This window comes from Thermobia domestica, chromosome 13 (assembly GCF_964235325.1).
Source record: "Thermobia domestica chromosome 13, izTheDome1.hap1.1, whole genome shotgun sequence".
NCBI lineage: Eukaryota > Metazoa > Arthropoda > Insecta > Zygentoma > Lepismatidae > Thermobia > Thermobia domestica.
Window position 1 is genome coordinate 29,424,329 of NC_137466.1, and position 12,491 is coordinate 29,436,819.

At 34.1% G+C, this 12,491-nt stretch overlaps 1 protein-coding gene across 2 annotated transcripts in view; it reads left to right on the plus strand.

The window, feature by feature from the left end:
- The window catches only part of mdlc (RING finger protein mdlc), a 54,496-nt gene that overhangs the window by 694 nt on the left and 41,311 nt on the right, over nucleotides 1-12,491 (plus strand). For both annotated transcript variants that reach the window (XM_081735577.1, XM_081735576.1), the window contains exon 2: nucleotides 3,189-3,262. In XM_081735577.1, the coding sequence (XP_081591703.1) occupies nucleotides 3,189-3,262 (74 nt within the window). The remainder of the gene's footprint in view (nucleotides 1-3,188; nucleotides 3,263-12,491) is intronic.

Here is a 12,491-nt window from a genome sequence, read left to right on the forward strand (position 1 = left end):
AATAGTCTTCCATGTATCCATTTTTTCACACTATGTTCATATTGCTTTTTTAATGTATTATCTAAAGTTACATTCACACAATCACTCATTACATTTACCTACGATCACTCGCTCGGCAATACTATGCGAATTAAGTATTAATTTTTGGTACAGAAAGGAACCAACCTAGCTACTAACCTATGTGGGGGACCTGTGTGCTAGAACCTTCCAAGTGAAAATAGACGAACAAGCGCACAAAACTTTCCCACACTTATTCCTTAGACTAAATGGTTTATGCTTCTGTTATTAACGAAACACTTTCCTGTAAAATAAGAGGCTGAAGTGTTGAACATCGTTGGCAAGGTGCGCGTGAACAAAATTCACCCTCAAAATTAAGTACCTCGATATTTCGGTAAGAGTGCATTTTATGCCGAACATTAATTGGGATCGATTCCTCGGCAAAGTTCAGAGATCAATTCCCAAAAATTATCTCAGTCGAAGCAATCGAAAAGTAAATTCTGGACGATTTTTGCAGATTACCTAATAAGCAATTGTAACCTAACTTCACACGAGCAAACTAAGGTGTATCACAGCAGCGACAGTAGATTACGATTACTAACCAAATGATTTACCACATTCACCAAGAATTTACTCTTCAGTTGCTAGAATAATGGAAGTATCCTTGAGAACTGATGCTAAATTATTCCGAGAAATCAATTCAGATGAAACGGTGACTATCAGTTTCAAGTCTAAATGGGGGCTACCGCCCCCCAAACCCCCGCTGAGGAACCATTAAAAACAACTTCCAAAACAACAATAAATAATAAAACCAGTACTATAAATCTTACGTAAGGAAAAAATGCAAAAAAGAAAACTCAACACCTATTATAAATCAATGCAGCATGACGATCAATGTTCACAGTCATATGGGCCCACTGTCCCTTATCCAAGCCAACGTACCCCTTCCAGCAATCAGTGATAATAGCGGAGTTAGGATGTACATGCTTAAAAATAATTTCTGAAAGGGAATCAGCACTGCGCGAGTTCTCGGTATACTCACTCAAAAATATGTCATTAGTTTCACAGCAAAAACCACCTACTATCCACTTCTGACTACGGCACATTCGACCCGACATTAAATTAGCGTTTGCCCAATTCACCTTCAGTATCACAAATATGTTTGATAAAAAAATAAAAAACGAATCTCGAAAATATTCTAAATTCTGAACAATATCAAAAGAACGAAACGACATCGGACCTGACTTCACGTAACACACTTGACCCATCTTCAATCTTTCAAACACTCAAACACAGCATGATCACTCAAGAATACATAACAACCAATCAGCGACATGAACACCACCAACCAACCACAGCACAGGAGACAGTGTTCCAGTGACAATAATTCCATTCCTCCAATGCCACTTCCAGTGACAAAATCACTTGTTCGGCATAAAGTGCACTACAGCTGATTTTTTATATGAAGTGACTCATGCCATTTGTTAAGGTTATTAAGGAAATATTTGTTTCTTAGATATCAACATGATCGCATGAATTGTATTTCAGAAAATTGTTAGAAAAAATGTCACCTCGAAGAATAAACTGCTCATTGTGGATATTTTCGTAGGAAGCAATTTACACAGCATTATGGAGTTATTGGTTGAAGTATTTCTCATGCAGTTTTATTATACGGATCCAGAATATAAGTAGTATTAGTAGTTGTAGGGATTTGGTAGAGCTCCGCAAGGGTTGGTTGTGTTCTCTTCTCAACATGAAATGGGCAAATTAAAGACTTGCCGATATTTTTTGGTACATTTTACAATCTATGGATCCATATAGTAAAACTGCACCGTATTTGCTCATAAAATACATACAAAATCAGTTGAGTTCTTTTTGAGGAAATCATTGGGAAAACTCCCCCCCCCCCAGAGAATACGATTTCCTTCGTGGACTTTTTATAGGACAAATGCGTGATATCCTATTGTCATGGTTTTAATGAAAGATTGTTGTGTGAAATGTGAACAAAATTACCTGAGTCATTTTTGAAAAAAATCTTCCAAGCAAATCTATTGTCCTTCGTAGATTTGTTCCGAACAGATAAGTTAGTTATACATTGTCAGATTCTTACTGAAATGTATTTTTAGGAAAGATAAACACAATCACCCGAGTCATTTTTGAGAAAATCATCCGAGACGTACTTACTACCATGAATAAACTACAACTTACAGATTTTCTACCAGAAAAATGACTTATTCCACAATATGTTGTTATTAATTAATCATAGCAGTTAACTTTAAAACAAAAACGAACTCCATTTCTTCCATCATTGTACACTGACAAGTCCCATTTCTTCTGACGTGAAAGAGACCACATATTTGCAGTTCTCTCATACGAACTAGACAATATAATTGTCGATGACACAATAACTAGTTCACTCGAATGAGACACCAAATCTTCATTTCCTTGCTCCCGCACAGCTGACGACATGATCTAGAAACAGAACTACTCCGTGGCTAAGCGATCAACGTGCGAGCCTTTGGTATGGGAGGCTCGGCTTCGATTTCCGGCGGGAGCTCATGTGGTTCGCATTCCACGTTAATCAGTAAGTCTACGTCTCATATAGCCTCGCTGCTGAAAAGGACGTTAAACTCAAAATCATATAGCCAACAATGATTTAGAAACAACAAACAGCTACGATGCAGTCACTGGTAAACCAATTTTCGTTCGTGCAACTGCTTATAATAAATGAATAAATAATTATAAAAAAAATCACCTGATAAAGCTGTTTAAGATTCATTAATGAAATAAAGGAATGATACATTTCTTCTTTCTTTTTATTTTAATTAACAGTCCATTTGTTTCTAATCTTTTTTTTTCTCTGTTTTGATAATACTTTGTCACTTTTTTCAGAATTACGTAATTTTAAACACTTTTCGCTTGTTTGATTTTTCTTGTAGCGTGTACATGTTGCAAGCTGGAAAGCTGGGTTCTGTTCTTGAAACATAATTAGGATCAGCACAAAATATAACCCTTGTAATTTTCGTATGAAACTCATTTGTTTTGAGGCCATGGAATTATACCATACTTGACACAGTCACATGAAACAAGACATAAACGAAAGGTTTCCGTTGAGTTAGTAGTGTGAAGGATATTGAACGTCCCTAATTGGAATTAGAAGCATTATTTTACTTTTTTTTTTTCTGTTTCAGGTAGCAGCGAAGATGAAACTAAAGTGATGAGGAAGGATAAAAAAGTTGATTTGAGCAACCCCATGATACAAAAGGTAAGATTATAATTTCATTTTATATTTTTTTATATATTTCATAAAATCGGAACATTATTTTAAGTAAGAAAAAGAAAAGAAACTTAAGAAGTACAAGAAGAAACAACCAAGGTGTAACTTTTGAAGGATAAACCGTGTAGGAAGATATGTTAATTTATAGAATCAGGAGTCAATGTTGCGACCGTAATTAGTCAGATTTCAATCTTCGACTCGTACGAACATAGTAAAAATACTAGCAGTTGTTCTAGTTTTGGCATTTAATTAGTTGTAACATCAAACCTAATCTAATTGAAATTATATCTTTACATGTAAAGGAAAAGCAAAATGACATTGAGAATAAAATACCGTTAAAAAAAAAATAATAATAATAAAATAAAAGTTTCTTCTTTTAGGAACTTCTGTTTTTAATTTGCTTACACATGCTGTTTGAGAGTTGATGTGAAACTGATACCTCAACGTACATTAAAAGAACAGTGATGCTGAAAGTATTTGGATTCCCGAATAGTTGAATGCCGCATAGCTCCGGGCTCTATCTTCGTACCAGGGCTGGCTGGTTTAAACCAAGGTGGTTTAAACCAAAAAACGAAAAATGTTCGTAAAAGTGTAAGTGTTCCTAAAATCTTGATGAACACACATTTGTGGATTATCACATGTCACTTCCGCATATTATTCGTATTATATTCAGACCTAAATTCCCCATTCGTTACTCAAAGAGATCATACTGCAAAAGCAACTTTTTTAAAAATAAGTTTATGAATATTTCTTTTGTGATTTTTTTATAGTTTGTTATTATTGTTACGCAACTTCAACCAAAGAAAAATTTTAAATATTGTTTTCTTTTAATAATGTTTACTATTGATAAAATACATCGAAATACCGTACTTTTTTTTGCGGGGGGGGGGGGAATTCATACAAACCCCACGAGAGGCATTTACTGAAACCAGAAGTATCTTTGGTATCTATTTATGTATAAATGGGTCAGAGCCAAAGTGGACTCAATTCTTATCTTTATTCACTTTTCGTACTGATATGCAAATTAAGTCGTCGTATTTCTTTAACTTGGACTAATAAAAGTCATGGTGCACTTACTTGGACTTAATTAGTTCTTCTGTACTCTGCAGTATTTTGGAATTGTTCATATGTAATTCTGTATAATGGTTTCACTTGTCCAACTGTTTATCTTTTTGTCCTTTTGAAATGACACTTGAGAATTATATTAACAAGTATGTAAAGATCAGTACAACGTATCAGGAGTCCTTCGTGAGTGAGTCGGCATACATATCGCATTTGTGGCCAATTATTCCCGGTTTCGAGTTCAAATGGAGGGCAGTTTCTTTCGGATGTAAGTCGAGAAACAATTTGGACTCCGCTTTAAGCTTATGCGACCCTTCCAGTATAACCCGGTTGTTGCATAATAACACCAAGGCGAAACAAACTTATTTATGTCCATATGTAATATAAGTACATAGAGCAAATGATTTAATAAAATAAAATAATAATAATGAAAAAAAGAAACTGGTTTAAACAAAAAAAAAAGGTTTAAACCAAAAAAACCGGGTTTTTTGGTTTTTTCAATAAAAAAACCATGGTTTTTGCCAACCCTGCTTCGCACGGAACTGCAAAATTGAAACGATACATTCTCTTAAAAACAAACGAACTAATCAAACTAAAGGTATAAGGTATTTTTATTTCATACCCAGGTACAGGTACACTAGAAACATATGCTGAATTTCCTATCCGTATTTTTAGACATACCATCATCATAAATGTTTTACCTTCATTGGCAAATCACTTAAACGCAATTGAAAAACGCCTTGACGTAGCGGTTATTAGTTATTATACCTTCCGTCCGTTGTATTCAATTCTTTTTATTTTGTATGTAACTAATTCCCATATGTCTTAACATTACTGACAGGTGTCAGCGAAAATTTGACTTTTAACATGTTCGCTTACGAAAGCTGAGTTTAAAGGAGCGCTGGTTACTAACATATGGAAGCATGTATATCGGTGTGTTCCTGTTCTGCCTAATGAACCTCCAGAACTTTGAAACTATTTTTTTTTATCTAATCTTATATTTAGACAGAACAGGATTCTTGTTCTGCCTAATTACTTTTCTGCCTCATCTTCGCAAAAAGGATATTTAGATTTAAGGGAAATGTAATACAAATATTTTACCGACAATTACAGTTGCTTTTAGGACCTCTTGATTTTCTTATATCATTTCAGCTTCTCTGAAATTAAAGTAACAACCATAGACCATCATTATTTTACTATGAGTATATATACACGATATCTGTTGACCGTCTACAAATTATTGAGTATGATTGACATGACTAAGTGATGGATGACATACTTCCTTCAGAGTATATTTCAGTATTAGAGATCTAAGTTCAGTGTCTATTTTGATAATCAGTCTCGTTTTCCCTTTGCTGTTTCCTTCCTTTGCCATTTTTCTATTTACTGCTGACGGGCCTTTCTTAGTGTACGGTTCAGCGTAATTTGCGGCCATGGAGAAGATCCCTGTTCAAGTGCGACTATTGATGATTGTGCCCTAAAGTTCTTTAGATAGACTCGTTATTTGCGGCCATGTGGAACGTTAGGTTTGATTCGATTTTATTCGATTAATTCTGAATTACTAAAGTTGAATGTACTTTTTTGTAATAAGGATGGTATCTTTGTGGAAGGTAATTTTTCAAGGTGTATTAAAATATTGAACTTGAAGAAATGAGTTTGTCTCGACCCACGATAATATGTATAGTGGTTTAAGTTTCGTGGAAAACCACTCGCTAAACTGTTCATTGTAACATTAGCTTTCAAGTAAAGGCAATTCTAAGGAGTCGTATACTATGATACAGTAGCTATAAATATTTCCCTTATGTTACTAACACCAAAGATAGTAAATTTTATTTGAAATTCAGTGTAAATATGATGTGCATGTCTTAGTGGAAAGCCATTAGAGAATTCTACGTAATTTATAGAACAGTTCTAATTTAAAATGTGGAGGAATGGCCTATTACAAGCAAGGATTCGTTAACATTCAGTTTGATCACCAAAGTAGCTCTAAATGGCAACAAATACTTGTTCCTGATTGACTGAAACTAGATGTCAACTAATTCTTGATTCTCAGACAGAAAATGCAGGTGGTTTACAGGCGCCTGTGAAACATGCATAAACAGGCATATTTTTACAGGCGCCTGTACATGCGCCTGAAAATGGAACACTTTTAAACGCATGAGACAGGTATCGATTTTTTTCACGATTATTGTGTTCATTTCACGGAAACAGGTAGTTTTTATGTAGATAGGGTTGCAACCTTGCAATGTGAAAAATGCGTGTAAACAACATGTAGAGAGTGGAAAGACATGTACGTAACCGGCATATTCCATGTAGTTGACATATACGTTACCTCATGAGGATCTGACGACAGCTGCTTTTCATTTGATAAAAATGTATTTGACATGTTAAATACATGTGTAATACAGGTGTTAGCGAATTAGTGGGCGTGTTAGCGGAATATACATGTAAAGTACATCGCATTAAGTACTGTACATGTGTCAGGACCTTGCATATGTGCATGACAAATTGGAGACTTGGTGCCTGAATATTACATGTTTCCTACACCTGTAACATTAATCATTCACTCCAATCAACCTTGTTCATTGCATGCACCTGTTTAACCCATTTATTGGCAATCATGATCATTGCATTTTCCGTTTACCTGCACATTGCCTGTACATTGCATATAGGTGGGTTCACATTTCGCATGTACACGGAGATAATACAGGCAATGTATTCAGTTGTAATCCCATGTATTATACCTGTGTCAGGACCTTGCATAGCGAATGTCGAATTGGAGACCTGTGCCTGAATATTGCATGTCTCCTATGCCTATAACATGAATGTTTAGCTCCAATCTGCCTTGTTCACCACACGTATCTGTTTAATTCTTTTATTGGCAATCATGATCATTGCATGTTCCCGTTCACTTGTACATTGCCTGTACACTGCACGTACAGGAGTTACACACTTCACATATATACGAAAATGATAAATGTAAAATAACATATTCTACATCATGCGCTTTCCATGCTATATACTAATACATGGTATTTACATGTAATGCGAATGTCACTCATGTATATTACATGTTGCACCTTCCTTTTACTTTTCATTCTTACTGTATTGCGAATGTTATCAGCAGGGTGGTTTGATTTAAATCAATCTGATTTAAATCACGATTTAAATCAAGATTTAAATCACTTGATTTTTTAAATAAAAATCGTTGATTTAAATCAAATTTCGAAATAAAATAATTTAAAGTGAAAATAAGTAAAATCCCGTTTCTGTTCTGTTATTTCGGTTACGGAAGTTAATAACCATAATACAATGAGACTCAAATGTACAGTATGTACAGCATAGTATTAAAACAAGTGTCATGCACAGGATGATTAGGGAAAATCCCGTTTTGAATGGGTAATGGAGCAATCCTGCTTTCTTCTCTTCGTATCAATGGGTCTGGGTTTTTAAATCGTTAACTATTCCAACGGGGAAATCACCATCGACATTTAAGACATAAATTCTTTCGTGTACGCGTCTGCTTGTTTGTTCCCAGATAATAGGGCGTATTTAGAGGGGTCCTATCCCCCTCCGATTTTTTTAAAGATTTATAACTTTAGGCGAAATTTAAGTATTTCGTGCCTCAAGCTAGTTCCATTTTTTTTTAATATGCCCCTACCAAATATCAGTAACTTTTGTGAAAAACTGTCATTTTGATAAACGTTGCTCTACTTTTTCCTTAATGTTTAACCTTTTAAATTATATTACCTATTTTTATTCTATTAAAAGTCGAATCTTCATTATTCGATTACAAAAGTACCAATAAACCTTTTTACTTCGTTTTTTTTTTTTTTTTTTTTTTTTTTCAAGACTGGAGGTATTGTAGAACATGTTACATATACTTTCGTGCCTTTCTGAGTCGAGACATAGTGTGTGATGACATCATAAATTTAAAAAGATATTTTTTGTTATGCCTATTATTATTATTTTTTGGCGAGCTTACACTTTGCATTCAAAAGATTGAAATATTGCACACTCGTTCAGTGCACCCCTTAGTATTTTCAGATCTCTGCGTATAAACAGGAAGGGGGGTCCAGAGAGGAAAATGTAAAAAAAAAAAAAAACGAAGATATATTTAACAAAATAGCTTTTTTCGCAATTCAGAAGGAGACATATGAATTATATCGTTTGAAAGGCTGTTCTATTATGAAGAGAATGATGAACGAACCGTGATCCGAGGATAAATAGGTATGTTTCAGGAAATTGTTACCTGAGATCCTGTTTTATACAGGAATCTAGGGTATTTGGCGGATATTATTTTTCGCGGGCTTACTTTTGCACCTAGAAGATTGAAGTTTTGCACATTTATTCAATGAACCCCTTAGCATTTTTCAGTGTTTCAGATCTCTTCCGTAAAACAGGGGGTTGGTCCAGAGGGGTAAAAAGTAAAAAAAGATATTTTTTAACAGAAAATCCTTTTTTCGTGATTTTTCCGCCCCGATATACGATGGAGACATTTGAATGGTACGATTAAAAATCTTTTTTATTCTGAAGAGAATAATGTAAAATCACGACCCTAGGATAAATAGGGATGTTTGAGGAAATTTTTGTATTACATGCAGGTTATCTGGAACATTCTGGAGATGTTCTTAGCTCATTGTTAAATATTTTCCCCGCCCTGACTATTCAAGATAGCTTGAAATTTTATACACACATTTAGTACACCCCTTAGTATTTCCCAGTTGATTTTGAGATATGTGCGTTAACACAAGGGAGTTCAGAGGGGCTCAAAATTTGAGAAAAAAATTCAGAAAAATCCCATTTTCTTTCAAAATGTCCCGCTTCAAGGACATGATAGGGAAATGTGAATGTTACCGTTTGAAAGGCTATTCTATTCTGAAGAGAATGACGTATGAATCATGATCCTAGGAAAAATAGGGATGATGATGTAGCTGCTTGACGAAAGTTTATAATTTACGTTTTTTTTTAAAAAAGAAAAGCCATAATTTAAAAGGGTTAAGAAACATTGTTTGGGATTGATATAGGTTAACAATTGGGGATTAATTCAAAATTCAACCCTAATACTTTCACTTAAATGGCATAATTAGCATTTAATACTAATTCCTAATGCTTTTTCTTCAATTCGCGACTTGTAATTTACGAGGAGAAAGATTTGATTTAAATCAAAAAAATCGATTTAAATAAAAAAAATCAACAAAAATGATTTTTTTAAAAAAAAAATCATGATTTTTTTCCACCCTGGTTATCAGCAATCCATTCAAGGTACTTTACATGCACATATTCCCTCCATTTACTTGCATGTGAGTGACTAAATGTATATTGCATGTTTTAAGTTTAATGTATAGGCTCTGTACAACGCGTGTTTCCGTGCAAAATTTCCAACAGAAGTTTAATACTTTTTCGACATGCATACCACCTGAAGACAATATGCCTGTAATATTTTCGTTACATGTGTTTTCGCCAAAACAGGCGCCTGTCAAAATCTGACAGGCTTTTACAGGCAGTTCTATATACAAAACATTGCATGTTTCCTCAAAAATTTTCATAATAGTTGTAATGGGCCAACCATTTTTCCATATTGAAACCTAAGTTGCTTATTTCAAATAAGTAGGCATTACAGACCACAAATTCAGTTGTTCTTACTAGCTGCCAAAAGTTATGTAAATTGAATTATTTATACTATATTATTTAATCGTATCTGTTATATATATATAACTTCTTAAATGGTTTTCCACTAATAAAGTACATGAAAATAGAGTTATATATAAGAAAAAGCTTTATTATCGTGTAATTTTCTACTTACTGGCCATAAAATTAATAAACTGAGAGAAATAAGCCTAAAAAAATCTTACCGAATATGAGTTGGTATACAATAATATAATATAATTTGAAAGAAAGCAAAGTCTAGATTTTTGATCTTACACTCATAGCACACAATAGGTACTGCATCATAGTGTGCGACTTATTAGGATTGTTTCTACTGCAAAACTTATGTTACAATGAACACTTTTGAGGGTGATTTTCCACGGGAGGTTTATGCTAAAGATAGAGCTTTTGGGAAGTAATTTTTTTGAGCATGTCTGTATGACTTGTTTTTTCTCAAAAAATTACCCTCTTTTCAGAGAATTTAATTTAAAGGGTTCTGAAATGGTATTTGAAAATCAAGGGAAAATAGGTTCTATAATAAATTTCCCTCAAATTTAAATGTCCCTTTTGCGAAAATTAGACAGAACAGGAAGGAACATGTATATCTTATCTTTCAGTTTTATTTTGTACGGAGGATAACATTCACAATAATTGAATCAGGTTCAAGAGCTATTTAAACTTTATTCCAAGACAAGTTGAATCAATAATGAGAGAATAATCCATCGACTTCTGTGATATCTTGTTTCTTTCATTGCTGACAGAGTTTTATTTTTGGAAGGATGTTTCTAAAGATTAAAATTAAGTGTTCTGTACAATGAATGAAACAAAATAATCAAAAAGCGCACGAATTATTCTTGAATTATTTATTTCTTTTGTTTTTGGCCAGAGTTTGAATATTCATCTTTTAAAGTTGATTCAATTATTGTGCATATTATCACTCCGTACAAAATACATAAGAAAGATAAGTGATGCATGCTGCCATATGTCCCCCATACCCAGCCTTTACACCTTTCTTAAGCGTAATTACTCTTAATAGAGAAGAGGGGGCACAGTGGCTCAGTGATAAAACGTTCACTTTTGGTACGTGGGGTCTCTGGTTCGATCCTAGCTCACACCAAGTGGGCTTTGTGGTTGACAAACACCGTGTTCATGGGTTTCCTCCCACTTTATTCATCCCACTATTGCATTCTTTGTTATCATCACTGTCTCCTTTAGCCTAGCCGGCATAAAAGATTTAATTTTATTTAATTTTTTCGTAATGGAGAAGAGTAACATGAGTACTTTTTGAGTTTATGGATAAGATTGCTTTTCGAACGGCTTACATTAGAATAGGTTTTTTTTTTTTTAAAATTTGTATATATTATTCCTCTGTTTTCCATTGTTCCTAAGATTTTCCGTTTTACCTATTAAGTTTCTCCATTTTATTTGATACTTAGCGTTTCGAAAACCTTTAGCCGATTTTTATCGCCTTAGCGTAATGTCCATGCTTCTATTCGTATCACACACTGATTTACGGAACATTTGATAAGTTTTATTGTTCATAATTTTTATTCAGACACAAAATATAGTTTTTTTTTTCAATTCCTGTTCTTGCTTTTCTTCCTCGTTTGCTTTTAATAGTCTACTAAATTCCAGACAATTGAGGTATGTGCAGATTTTAAAAAAATCCTAACCATCTACTGCTCTTTAGAAGCATCTGCACTGTTTGTATAAGTGGAAGTAAATCAACAAGTGTGAAAAACAACTCCTTTGGATAATTAAAACCATGTAAAAATACTAAGTTGTTTTACGATTGTGAGAACATGACCTTTTAAGAAAAGATGGGTGGCCATTTTTTCTCCTAAATTTTTTGAGTATTTAGTAAGTCCCCGGTACACTGATGTTTTCAGTCACATATGACAATGTATGTTAAAGCGATTTCATTTGCAGGTTACGTAGGTTGATATGTCAGTTACCTTACAGCCGCATTCACTTCTTTCATTGCCGCCGCTGTGTTGCAATCCATTTGTATTAGTAGTGTTGAAGTCTCCGGTTTCGCTTTTGTATCACATACAAAAGCTTATTTAATGTCCCGTTTGAAATAGGGCTATCCAAAAGTAAAGCGTTTGTATTTCCCTTCCCTTTGCAGATAAAGGCACCAAACTTCACAGACTGTGTATAAAGTGTCAAAATTTCAGCTATATACCAAGAGAGTAATCCCGACGTTCTCAAGGTCATCAGTAGATGGCGAAATACACTTTGGGCAATAGATTTTGATAACAGACAGTTGAGGATTTTGCAGGCAGTACGGTGTGAAACAGGGATCAACATGGCATAAGTTAATACCGTAATCAGGCTGTTGATGCATTTATGGTACTCTTGGATGATAAAAATCCATTGCTCCAAAATTCTGACGCCGTCTAATGGTTTACCTTGAAAATCCGGATTATTTTCGTTGCATACAGAGCTGAAATTTTGACAATTTGTGGGGCTGTCCGTGGGGTTCAAAGCCTTTACTTGCAAAAAG